The 13,773-nt window shown below is 38.0% G+C and overlaps 2 protein-coding genes across 2 annotated transcripts in view; one reads left to right on the top strand and one right to left on the bottom strand.

The window, feature by feature from the left end:
• The window catches only part of LOC126924116 (MICOS complex subunit Mic60), a 107,820-nt gene that overhangs the window by 6,547 nt on the left and 87,500 nt on the right, over positions 1-13,773 (bottom strand). The gene's annotated exons all lie outside the window — the stretch shown is intronic.
• Positions 1-13,773, top strand: part of LOC126924147 (U-scoloptoxin(05)-Sm1a) — a 94,712-nt gene that overhangs the window by 47,495 nt on the left and 33,444 nt on the right. The window contains exon 2 of the mRNA XM_050738319.1: positions 225-355. Within this exon, the coding sequence (XP_050594276.1) occupies positions 225-355 (131 nt within the window). The remainder of the gene's footprint in view (positions 1-224; positions 356-13,773) is intronic.

Raw genomic sequence — 13,773 nt, 5'->3', positions numbered from 1 at the left:
TTAACAGACCCTTCAACATTTTTTAACTATGACAATCTCCCTATATTTATTTGTAATTTTGTCATAGCAACAATATCGTATTCGCTAACGATAGGATAATGGTAAATTTTCTGGTATAAATAATTTTAACCAGGGGTTTCACAGCATCGTTCATTTTATCAGTATTACCATTGAACAAAGAATCGTTTGAAATTTATTTCACCAAAGAATTCGCATTGTTTCAGGGCTGACACACAGTCTCAAATGTTATAAATGCGGACAGTACAATGAAGGAGTCGGTAGCATCACACCGTGTATCAATTATACCGCTCACATGCATCTAAAGGAGTGTTTACCCACGGCCGAATGGTGCATTGTAAGTAAACATTTGTCTTATCTTCTATTCCAAACAGTATTTAATTAAATTTGTTAGTCATTGTCTTATAGAGGAGGCGAAAGGAACTTTTTTCTTCTTTTCCTTTTTTTTTTTCTCTTTTTTTGGTAATGGGAAAAATTTGAAGGATTTGATCAATTTGAATGATGTCAATCAACAAAGAATACGAGTTTTCGTGGCCTACGCTAAAAACCGAAATTTAAGATCAACTTTCAATATATATATTTTGCTGGATGTTGTCATTTAGCGAGCAAATTGCGAGCGACAAATTTTAGCAGCAGCTCGTAGATAGCGAACGACATTTGACTGCAATGGCAAGCGTATATGTTACATTTGTCATTCTCGTATGTTCCGACTAGCTCGGATTCCGAGTCAAGTGGACAATTCTGTGTATCGACTTATACATTAAATATTACAACTAAAAGTTTGAGGTTTACAGAAAAGAAGAAAAAGAAACGAAAAAAGGAAAGAAAAAAAGAGTTGGATGAAAATAGTAGAAAGAGTTTCAAGAGACTTTCAATGAACTGGGAAAGTGAAGATCGAAGCGGGAAGTAGAACAGCGTACCGAGTCTCAAATCGCGATCGTTAATTGCGGATAATCGTGGTTGTTTCTAAGTCGTGGCTCTGTTTCGTGTTTTTGTCGAGGAACAAAGTGTCTTCAGACGCTGTACAAGTACAACGCTGTACAAAAAGTGCAGAGACGTTCTCTTTTTGTCGTTGCGAGGCTGAAAAACATTTCAACTTGTTTCTTAAGAAGCGGAGCTTGTGGAATTATTTAGAAATAATGGAAAATGTTTGATACAGAGAGAAATTCCACTACCTTCTTCTTGTATAATAAATTTCTTAATTTCTATCAATATTTCACACTTTTGTCGATTAACAAACAGGTAGACGGTTATATTCTTTATTTTAGCCTCGCTGTCCAGAAATCCTGACTCGGTGTACACTTGTTTTAACTTTACGATAAATTGAACCAAAGAACTGTAATTGGAAATTGCTGTCGACTCCATCTCTCAATTCAACGACCTCGAGACATTTAATCGAATCGCGTAATCTGTTTATCGTGTTCGGGCACGTGTTTCACAATCGCAATCCTTGCCAGGATTGTCCTTGAAGGAGATACAATCCTGGTGAATTAACGGGCCATCTCATTCGACTCTATCAATTCCCAATCGCGCACTGCCTTCCGGCTAGATCAGCGTCCCCGTAACTGCATTATCATATTATACCGTTGGATATTCTGACGTGGCCTTCGAATTACTGCCACCGGTGCGTTTGCTTGGTATTAATTAGCATTTTGCGACAGCAACGGGATGTCTGTCCGCCATGTGAATAGATTTAGCCGATCTCCCATAGGACCGTCAGATCGTTTAATTGCGCGATAGAATTGGCGGCGAGTTAGATTTGATTTGGAAAGCGGGATTTTCGTTGTTTGGGAATTCTGTTGCTACTTGGAGTGATATATTCTACGGTGGAGAGGACGAATAGATGGCTCTTTAAAAACGAAAACGGTAACACGTTGCAGACGTTCCAGACCAGCTATACTCGATTTAGATAGCTTCTCACTGTTTTGGTTGCGAGTCGTCCCATTTTCAAACTCTCTTTATTTGAAATTTTGCGGTCAAAAGGTTCCAATTAGAGATAGATCTCCGATTTGAGTAATCTTGCGTATTAAAATGTTTCGAAACGATGTAGTTAAGAAATATTCCAAATAAGAATTCCTTTAGTATTAACAAATATTTCATCTACACGAGATCTCTTAAAATTAAATTAAAAGCTTCACGATTCATCCGAATCAGAATTTTGCGAAATCGTAAAATCTGAGAATCTGTAAATTTCGGAGCTACGTATAAATCGTCGATACACGCGTTATTCGCAAATTATGATACTACCGTTTGGAAAGTATCGACATGAATGGTAGGTAGCGAAATATAAATTTCGATGTTGATTAAATGTGATCTAATTCTCGCTGACAGTAATCGTACATACAAGTAACCGCAGCCTGTATTCTCGTGTCGCAGATACTGACCGACTTTTATCCGGTCGAACAACGTGAAGAGGATCACGATGTATCGTGTAACCAAGAATCGATAGCAACGTTCCGGACGGTAACGATAGAAAGAGCGTCGCACGTCTGCCGACTTCTGTCTGATTCGTTCCCGATGGAACAAGGAAAACCAGGACAGATGGTCCTACGATAAAATACAACCAGATGGAACACTGACACGTTACACATCCATAAAAGATTAACAATTCAATGGAAAATAAAGCGAGTAAAAGTAAATTTTCTAGATTGTCAACAGCTTGAAAATAAATAAACGGCGACCGCGTTTAAAACCCTTTGAGTGCTGAATACTCGCGGCCTATACCGTCCGTACGGACGGCGCGCGTCTAGCGCTGACGATCGCTGTGGACGGAATACTTTTTCGTTGGACTAAACTCTGTTGATTGACTATTCAAAACGCAAATCGTAATAAGTTATAGTAATTCTTTTGCACGAGATTAAATGATTCAAGAGTGTTATTTTTTAGTTATTTTTAATTGTTTATTATAAACATTGAAATTTACAGTTAACTAGAATTTGGGCAATAAACTAGAAAACAATAAACTAGAAAACTAAATTTAGTAAATATAACACAAGTTAATAATTTAGTTGTGTGTGAAAAATTCAGTGCTTGAGAAAACCAAAAAAACCAGATGTAGAGTTTTCTTACAAGTGGTGACCACTTCAACAATAACGAGGCACTATTGGCATTTGTTTACTGCCGTAAGGAATGCATTTATATTTATTTCACACAAACATAATAGTATCACTTCTGCGTAGGTGTTCGGAAAAATTGAAAAACCCATACATGCGTCCTTAGCCCATGCCGGGCACTTACAGAAAGCGCATATATATGTCCTTAGTCCACACCGTTAGCTTTCGCCAGACACCTATATGCGCCCACAGCACTCAAAGGGTTAATCAAAGTGACCGTCGATTGCTTTCTTGAGTGATACAGCTGCTTTGCGGTGACACTGCAATCTCTGTCTATCCAAGCTCTAAATTCTCAATCAGACTCTAGCCGAATAGGAAACGATCACGATATTAACGAACTGACAAAAGATATTACTACAACTGTTGGTTTTTAAAAGAAGGTGTTTAAAATGATTTGTCACTACAGAGGGAGCACCTCTCAGTACCAAGTTGTTCGGAGCATTTATTCAACATGATGTAAGAAATCCAATGAAACAAGCAGTACAAACAGATAGAGTATGATATGTATACTGAATACGATAAATTGAAAAGAGTGGAGCAAACAAGTAGAAAACTTTATTTGTTGGTATGACAGTCTGTTTGCGACGGTGTTGGGGAAGAAAAAGAGAAAAAGCAAGCAAGAAAAAAGGGACGATAGTGTATGAAAGCTACATGATGCGCGCTTTTCCAGTTTTTCTACGTTCTATTTCTCACGTTTTAATGCATAAAACATCTAGATCGCGACACCTCGACGCGATCCGTTTGAAGGTCGGAAGAGCTTTTTGACAAGTTTTCTAACAAAAGAGGGCCACGGACAGGGTTCGGCTCCGATCTGGATAAAACCATTTCTCCAAAAAAATTGATGCTCGTATTAAAAGACACACGATAGAGGAATCAAAGCAGCGATACATTGTTCTTCTCAAATTTCCTCAAGGTCTTGGAAAAAGCCCTGAGATATCGCGTTTCGTTGTTTGTTAAGTAGAAAAAGCTTGTAACCGTAAGGAAAGGTTGTAAGGAAAGGATGACGATGGCTACTTTGAACATATTCGGCATTCCAACGACTGCATCGACTCTACTACAAAAGAATTTGCTTTCCGTTGCCCCCAAATGTCTCCATTGCTTGTGTTTCAAACGTATCCGTGTCAATCGTTCCCACCGGCAGACAAATGGCTCTCAGAAGTACGAAACGATGTTTCCCTTCATTTTCCAATTTTGTACTACTTAACCTCAACTAGGATCGTACTTCTTTCGCATTACCTACACCAGATGAAAGTACATCTCTGCATAACCTATATAGTTTGTCATCTTTCTATCAAATCTTCCGTTCGTAAAATTTCTTTACAGGCGAATATCATTCGTTTAAATTCGATTCTCAGAAACTTGTTGTCTTCTAAAATAATCTACGATACATAGCAAAGTCCTAAAATAAAATTAAGAAGTAACTTAAGATTAATTTTCAATAAAAACGAACATAACTAAAGTCGCAGTTGTCAAAAGAAAGCATCTTTAAGTTTCACATTAGAATCCCCAAAGCTTATGTTTCTCATAACTTGTTAATTTTAATTCAAAAAACTTTGGCTAATCGATTCCGTCCCCTGAAAGCCCTTTTCACCCATCTTTCGACAACTCGTCTCTCGGAACGAAGATCGATGGATCGATTAGCCATAGACAATCAAGCACGTGAACTCTAGGAGCCACTTACCTATTTCCAATGAAGCGCTAGACACCAGTGACACGATACAATACGATACGATATGAGACGATACGATAGGACGTCGACTATTTGTAGCTTGTTTTATGATTATACATCGACTTCATTTAAAGCTTTTTACGACGAAAAAACGCGTGCTATGCGTTTATAATTACTGCGGAAAGTGCTAAGCGCACTTTCGCGCGCGCCTGTGCGTCCAAATTAATTTAATTTGCAATTATTACACGAATAAAAATTTAGTAGCAGTTCTGAATTTATATAGTGCTCCAAAGTACACACACATGCGCGCACGCGCATATGTATATGTCTATGTATGTATTTCTTTTCACTAAATCATACGAATTATAGCTTTCATATGTGTACAGTATATTTATTGTATATTGCACTGTAGTTAAAGGGTTAAATCGAGCTGGAAATTAGGAAAAAGCAGACAGCTTTTCTACGAACGTTGCAGTAACACAGTTGTTCGATTCAAGACCAACGCAACGTATTTACATTTCCCCACCCTTGTCCCCCATCCCCAACTGCTGATTCCAGTAGACATTGTTCGTATGCGTAGCGACGCGACACCAGGATTTCCTCTCCAGCCAGCACGCTTTAACCAGCAAACAGAGATGCTCGCAGTTCCGCAATGCAATTGGATCAGCGTATACGTCGAAGTAACGTCTCCGGCTAAGAGGCGGAGAACCAGCCTTGTTATCGATGATCGACGCTTCGAAACTTCGAGTTCTGTTAAACTTTGCTGGGACATATCTGAAACCCATCATCCGAGATACGTAATTCTTTTTCTAACTAGAAAATCTTGCCGTGACAAGTTAAAAGAGGAGTAAAATATCTTAGGGCTGTCCTTTAGTTTTTACTTCGCTTTTTAGAATTTCACTGGCTAAGGAATTATTCTGAGGTGTAAGTGTTGTTCGTGATAATTTTAGTTGCTGGCTGTAGATGTCAGTGCTGGGGTATTGCTGTATTTTCCTCCCTTTTTTTCTTATTTCATTCCTTTCATTCTTAAATTGTCCAATTTGGACATTTGGTAGAAAGAAAAATCGGACTACGGGCGCTGGGATTTGGACCCGGGTCCCGAACGTTCGTAACCTAAGGCGCTAACCACTACTTTTCTTTTTATAACGTTTATTGACCAGTAGATGAGTATTACATTTGTATGTGTTCACAATAAACAATCGACCTTGGTTATGGGGAGGTTTAGGCAAAAGTACCGATACGTGACGGTACGACATAGCCATACAATGTTTTGTGTGTCGAAATTACATTTTTTAGCTTACTATTTTTAAATTAGATTTAAGTCGCTGTAGAGCGGTGCTTATATACGATATTGTTTTTTTTCTTCTTATCTCTGTCCCAAAAACCTGGTCGCAAAAACAGGACAGTTGGATAGTCTACTTTTGGTTTCGGAGGGGCTGTGGGATTTTGGGAAGAGGTGGGAGAGGGCGGACGGGAAGGGGAAGGGAAGGGAAGGGTGTCCTATAGAATTATTATTAGAATTATATTTTTACAGTATTTACATATTTACAAGTTTACAAGGTGGTAGATTTGAGCGTTGCCGTTTTGCGGCTCTTTATCTTGTTATTTTTATTATGGTTTCGGTATCCACCAATATTTTTTTATGTTTTTTCTGTGATTGTCTTCTGTGTCTTTTTAGGGAAGGACCATGTTGTATCTCCATCTAGTATCTACGGTCTGTTTATTTAAGTTTTCCTCGTAGAGTATTGTTTTAATCCCTATTTTTCTTTTTCTATGGTAGAATATTGGGATATTATTTTGATCTTGGAGATAGTTTCTTTCGTCTAGATATAAAAATGCTTCGGGGGAGGGGGGATGTAACCTGTTGTCAATGTATTTTTGTAATATGAATCGTTTGGAAATAAGCAAGAGATTAAACTATTTTCTTTTATCTTTGCAGTTTGAGCGAAGTGGTTTCTTGTCAGTTTTAACCCCTTAATATACAACTACGGGTATAGTCCGTAGTAGATGATCGGACCAAATGTAAATATTACAGGCATAGTCCGTAGTACGATGATCGGACTAAACGTAAATTCTGGAACGTAAATCGTAGGTTAAGGAGTTAAGATGTAACAGTCGATACGGTGGATGTTGGCTAAGTCATACATTCTTTTATTTTTGACGTATTTTTTGAATCCACTGTGTTCGGATCTGTAAGTACTCAAGCAAGCCCTGATGCATTTTCTTTCGAATATGCGAATTTTTCCCATTGCAATTGAAATGTTTGGAATAGAATAATCTTATTGTTTACCAGAATGCTTTGCTAGCTTTGGAGAATTGAATTTTGATGTGCCGCTTGTAGTTTAATTTGTCGTCTATATTTACGCCTAGATATTTTACGCAATTTTTATGTGGTATGAGCTCTCCCCGCCCCCCTCTTTCGCTTTTTCTCTTAGTTGAAATTTTTTACAGTGTTCTCTTTCTATTAGGCCGATTTCATTTAACTTAGGTCTAAACAGTATGATTTCGCATTTGCTTGCATTGTTTTTTAATAGTAATCATTAATTTTGTCAAAAAGTTTTTGGAGTTCTGTTCTTATTGTTTTGGTTTTGCAAGATGATTGGTCATCTGCGAAGGCTATGGAGCGTTTATGGGTGGATGTATTGAGATTAAAGAGAATTAGTAAGTCGCTATTATAAATACTGAAAAATAACGGAGAATGTACTGTTCCTTGTTGTAGACCGTTTTCTATGGAGAATTCTTTGCTTGATGTATGTGAACCGTCAGTCATTACGAATGTTTTGTCTGTTATCATGTCCTAGACCATTTTAATTAAGTATTGCGGAAAGTTTTTCTTAATCATTTTGTATATAAGACCTGGGGTCCAGACTGTGTCGAAAGCTTTTTCGAGGTCTATTAAGCAGGCGGCTGCTTGTTGCTTTGCGTTAAGCGCCCAACAGATGTCCGACGTAAGTTTACTTATTGCGTGGATTGCGGAGTGTTTGTCCCGGAAGCCGAATTGATTTTCTGAAATTACGTTATTTTTTGCGCAGAAGGAGGCTAGGAGGTTGTTTATGGCTATTTCGAATACTTTGCTTATGTTGGGGAGGAGGCTTATAGGTAGTAGATTTGCAGGTGATGGACCGTCTTTATTTTTTTTTTTTTTTTTGTAATGGCTATTAATTTGGCTTTTTTCCATTTTCTGGGAAAATACGTGTTATTTAGCGCATTGTTGAAGAGTACAGTGTAGTATCATTTTATTTTGTTAGGTAAGCGTTTAAGCAAAATGTTTGGGATGTCATCGAAGCCAGAGGGAGGATTTTTTGTTGTTTAGTTTGAAGAAGATTATTTTTAGTTGGTTGTAATTTGTAAAGTAGCTTGTCTCTGTTTCTGGATGTTTGGGGTTGTCCGAGGTGTTTTCGTTTAAGAATGTGCAGACTGTATCATTTAGCACTATGTCTTGTTCTATTTTATTTTTGAGTTTGTTTGTTTCGGCGATGATAATTCTGTTCAGTTGTTCTCGACCCATATGATCGTTTTGTGTGCGTGTTTTGGAAAAGTGGGTGCCGATAATGTCTAGTTTTTCCGTGATTTTAGATATTACGAAGTTATCCTCGGTGTCTTTGTTGGTGTTGTGTATCGCTATACCTGCTTCTTGGATGAGGGAGGTTTTTTTCTGGGGACAATTTGAGAAATGGGATGGGGTTTTGTTCTTTTGGTCTGAAAATTTGATTTATATGCGAGAACATGCTAGCAAAGTCTTCTTTAGAGATATTTTTTATTTTGTTTGTCCAGTACTGATTTATAGAGTTTGCGAATTCTTATTTCAGTTGCGATCTTATTTTGTATAGTAGATACTTTTCGAATTCTAAGGCTTCTCTTTTGTCGTAAGAATAGTTGCATTTCATATTGTTCAATTTGGATAGTATGTAGCTTTTGTCTCGTTGTAGTTTTTTTATTTTGTTGTTGATATAGGGCTTGCAAGAGTTTTTTTGTTTTAAGTTTGGTACGGATTCTTGAAGAGCGATTTGTATATGTTTTTCTATTTCGTCTATGAATGAGTCGATTTGTCTGTTTGTTAGGTTGACGTTATTGTAGATCTTTAGGTCGCAGTTCTGTTCGAGTAGGTTTTGGAACTTTTTCCAGTCTGTCTTTTTGTAATTGAACCTGGGTGTTTCGGTCTGTGTTTCAAGTGTTAGGCGCTAACCACTGCGCTGCTGTTGTCCGGTAGTATTTGCTGTGTCAATTGCTGCCACAATTCCAGCTACGTTTGCTCATTTAATTTTTAATTCCTAGCAGTTGAGAATTTTCAATATCAAGGGTGGTTTTATTTTCAGGAATGCAATTACCGACCGTCTCGTGAATTTTACTACTACTGTTTCAGTTCTTTTATTTCATCTTATCTCCTTTGGAAATAGAATTTCGCTCTGATATTATAACAATTCGCAAAAGTATTTTTCGAAAATAGATACGTAACGTGTACATTTTCAAATCAATTTCAAATTTTACCAATAAAATTACAATAGCTGCCTCTCTCGCTACTTCTTTAGTATCCGTGCAAGCATACGAACTTTAATATACATTCTTATACAATATATGTATACGTACAATTTGTTTATCGTAAGCGTTAAAATACTTTTATGAGTAAAAACCCTGCGTTTTTTCTACAAATAGCTCTTTTATACAAATTTCTGCAAATCTGCACAGCCTTGATTTCTAGCGGTCGATAATTTTACGTCGGTGAAATTTGTCCATCTCCCACGAACGATCGGATATCTTCGAACGATATCAGGCCGCGGAACTGGTGTTAGGACTATCGACAGCCTGTTACCGCTGTCTGCCACTGTCAGTCATTAACTACTGGCGTGGACGAATATCGAACCACCGTAAACTACTGTCAATCAGCGATATCCTGTTATACGTCGTTCGATCGCCGTGATTCGCGATATCCTGGTCGTTCCTTGAACGTTAAAAGGTATTCAACGGGTGACGCATCATCGGTTAGAGATGAAATTCGATAGAACGATGCAAAAGTAATAATACAATTGCAAATTTCAAAATATTATATTCATAATTTAGGGGAAGATTTCTGGAATTTTTGTTATGAAATAACTATTGCTGGGTTTAAACGGAAAATTTGGTTTATCGATTCGATTTCGAAAAAATATCTTTTTTACACGTATCTATTTCATACAATTTTAGTCTCTATTTCCCTCGTTTATTCTTATTTGCATTTGCATTAATGCATCCATCTACCCGAAGATTAATCTTAAATTAATCTGAATAACGATTTTTATAAACCTCGTTCCGCATCCAATTTCTGTTCTATCAAAGCAAACGCCGCCATGCTAGCTAACAGTGTGTCGATGATACGGATAAAAGGCAAGTTCAAGACGCTGCTGTTATATTAAACTCTATGCACAGCGTGTATCGCGGATCATTGCCCTCACTTTCTTAACTAAAAATGTGGGCAACGAATCCGCGTTCTTGGTTCAAAGGGCACACCTATACCGAGCTTTCCTCCGTAATCACATAAGAACAAACTTCAGAGTCCCTACACCCCACGCAATATCTACATGTCCGAGTTTTCCTTCGGCTCTTAACGTGTCTACAAGGCCGAGAGTTCCTACGGCTCTCACAGTGCCTCCAGTTCCGAGTTCTCCTATGGCTCCCACAGAGTCAAAAATCTAACGCCTAACATCTAACTCTAAATACAACGCCATAGGAGCGTAATCCACGTCGGTTCGCGACATTGTCGAACATTCACTTATTCTATTAAATATCCTACAGTAATATTCTACGTCCACTAATAGACTAAATTCAATTGTAAGAGCCTTGTTCTATTGTACACATCTATATTATCTTCGTGCGATATATTGTTAATTATTTATACCTACTTAATCGTGTAGACTAAGTGTTGGAAATATATATGTAGTACCGGGGCCAGAAGGCCTAAGGTATCGGCCGAACTGTAAATAATGTACCGTTGGGTCCTTTAAGTGAAAAGGCTGCGTGACCTTGATCACGGGGGTTTCGGGATACCTGTTCCGAAGAACGGGAAAAGGTAGAGTGTGGAGAGCGTGCAGAGTGTGCAGAGCGTGTAGAGTGTGCAGAGAGTGTGGAGAGCGTGCAGAGCGTGTGGAGCGTGCGGAGTGGACAGAGTTTTTGATTGGGAAGCAGAAAGCTGCATGCGAGAATAGAACGACCCATTTGGATACTACATATATGTTATAATTCTGTGAATCACAGTGTCATACTAACTGTCATACTAATCACCCCTATTATCCTAATCGAAATCAGGGGATCGAACTATTCGTGGTGTCGATTATTGCAATCGTAACGGGAATTTATGACTCCTGTTGACGCGTATTCTCGCGACCGCGTCTCCCCGCGATAGCTCGAAAATACATGTGTCCATGTATTTCATTGCCCGGTAAGAGAGAATCTATAATAATCTGGGGTGTCGAGTACCACGCGGAAAATGCCACAACGATAACCAGTCATACTCGATAATACGTTTACATGCATTTGTCAGTGTTGCGTTATGTTATCTATCGGCGCAAACGACAGTTGATATTCGTGGTTGTTTGTAGCCCGTACTCCTGGATTATGCCTCGATCCACGATAAGTATGTACTTACGCACGTGCAAAAGAAACGAAAGGAAAGAAAGAAAGAGCTTGTATCCGTAATTTTAGTTGTAATTTTGGATAGAAAATTTCAAAGTTTATCATCATTAAGAAATTCATGTTAGACGGAAAATGTGAGAATCAAATAAAATTAAGAGCGGAAAAATTTCAAGGTTGAAACGATAAATATGACAAATATGAATACTGTTTATTTTAATTCTTAAATTCGTCCGTTTTTAGGGCAATTTGAATAAAAAATAGAAAATATACTAAAATATTCCCGTGTATATATATATATGTATCAAAGTTTAAATTATTTAGAGTATCTAGAATTCATCTCCTGCAATGTCTTTTTCATTATTTTCGATGAAAAACGTAATCGATTGAATTTAAAAGTAGGACTAGTATCGTGTGTATTTTTTTTTAAATGAAATCGAATTTTCCAGTACAGAGATTGGAAGAAGATTAACTCGTAATCGGTCGCCTCCGTGAAAAGGACCACAATGAATTCGGTGAAATTTGACAGACTGGTCTGTGATTGTCTACCGGGGTTACTTACGATTAATTCCGTAATATTCTTGCTTCTCGCGTTGTATTTACCTATAGATTATTCATGTTGACGGCAGTCGTTGTAAAAATATGACGCAAGTATGAACGCTCCACGTTGGAATTTTCCATCGCGGTTTTTAGTAGCACATACGTATGTTGATAAATTTTATCTTACCTGTGAGAACTGTAGAAAATATAGGGTAAAAGTTAAGATTGCTACTAATCGTAAGTTATTAAGTTATAATTACTAATACATGATCAATCATCATTTTTAATCCTATAACGTCGGCAACTGTAACGATTTTATCTTAAGTTAATGACAAGTTTCATGTACACGTACCAGTTCCATTAACTTGTACGCCATTAATATATCGAGCGAAATTTGTATCCGCCAGACACGAACGGCGTGTTTTAATATAGCCACTAGTAAAACACAAATATAAATTTGTTGAAATTTTAATCATACGAACGAGTTGAAAGTTTCTATCCTCTTCCCGTAAAAATTAAATTCTTCCTTTCTCTCTTCTGCCCCTCTTATACCGGCGTGCCGCCTTCGCACGAATTCGTCAAATGTCTGCTTTCCTCCGCAAATCGCTTTTTCGTATATCGGAATTTCTGAATGTCTACTTCTGTACATCTATCTGGATATCGACATTTTTATAGTTTCGGATATGTACCGTTGGTCTGAATTTTGGTTTTATCATAGACAGTAATAAGAAGAGACAGTGAATAAATCAACTAAGCACTTAAATATCGTTTAATTGTTTCTCGATTCTGAAATAACGTAAAAGACGATCTGTGTAGTAAAGTTTGGAAATAGTAGGTGTAATCCGCGCACTGTACTATAATTTTACACGAAAGAAGAGATCCAAGGAAATTATAGTTCGACTCGAGCGGAATAAGATTCCTAAAACGGAGTCAACAAGAATCGGCCACTTAATCAAAAAATAAAGTAAGTATTTGTTTTGCATTATTGCGAATCACGGGCATCGTCGTGAATCGCATGAACGTGTAAACTCGATTGATTTTCCCGTCCCGAATTCCTGTCGTGACGTTAAACGATATTTAACGCCAAATATTGATTTTCGTTTTTCGTTTTTCATTGCGCGTCGTGTACTCGATACAGTAATAATTCTACGAGAACAGCGGGTAATTGTATGGAGCGTATTCGATATCTTTCAAGCAAAGTCGATGAATTTAATCGAATGAAACGGACACTGATCTGTGAAAAGGGATGTACATACTTGAGTTTAGAAAACGGACCTCATATAACTCCAATTACCATGACAACTTAAATATATATGTCGGAGATGAAAGGACACAGGGGCTTTCTCCTTGGAATTCTTCGGAAAACCCCCAATATTTTATAACCCTTTGAGTGCTGTGGGCGCATATAGGTGTCTGGCGAAAGCTAACGGTGTGGACTAAGGACATATATATGCGCTTTCTGTAAGTGCCCGGCATGGGCTAAGGACGCATGTATGGGTTTTTCAATTTTTCCGAACACCTACGCAGAAGCAGTGTGAGTTGAGAAGTCAGAGAGTGTCAGTGGAGAATCGGGAAGTTGAGAGCCGAGTATGAGAATAAGACTTTGCTGGTGAGTGCCGAAGCGTACAGACGTGTGTCCAGTGCCCTGCGAAGTTCACAAAACAACACGTGACGCCCATCTGTCGAAAGCGAGTCCAACAAAACAAGCCAAGCGTTCGCAAACGTGCCAGTGAAAAGTGAAAAATCCAACGCCACTAAGCTCTGGGTGGACTCCTGCTCGGACAGCCGAGGAGGACGGACGTGTCTAGACGGTCGTCCTCTTCAGGTATA

This window comes from Bombus affinis, chromosome 14, assembly GCF_024516045.1.
Source record: "Bombus affinis isolate iyBomAffi1 chromosome 14, iyBomAffi1.2, whole genome shotgun sequence".
Taxonomy (NCBI): Eukaryota; Metazoa; Arthropoda; class Insecta; order Hymenoptera; family Apidae; genus Bombus; species Bombus affinis.
This window is presented reverse-complemented; position numbering and strand designations above follow the sequence as displayed.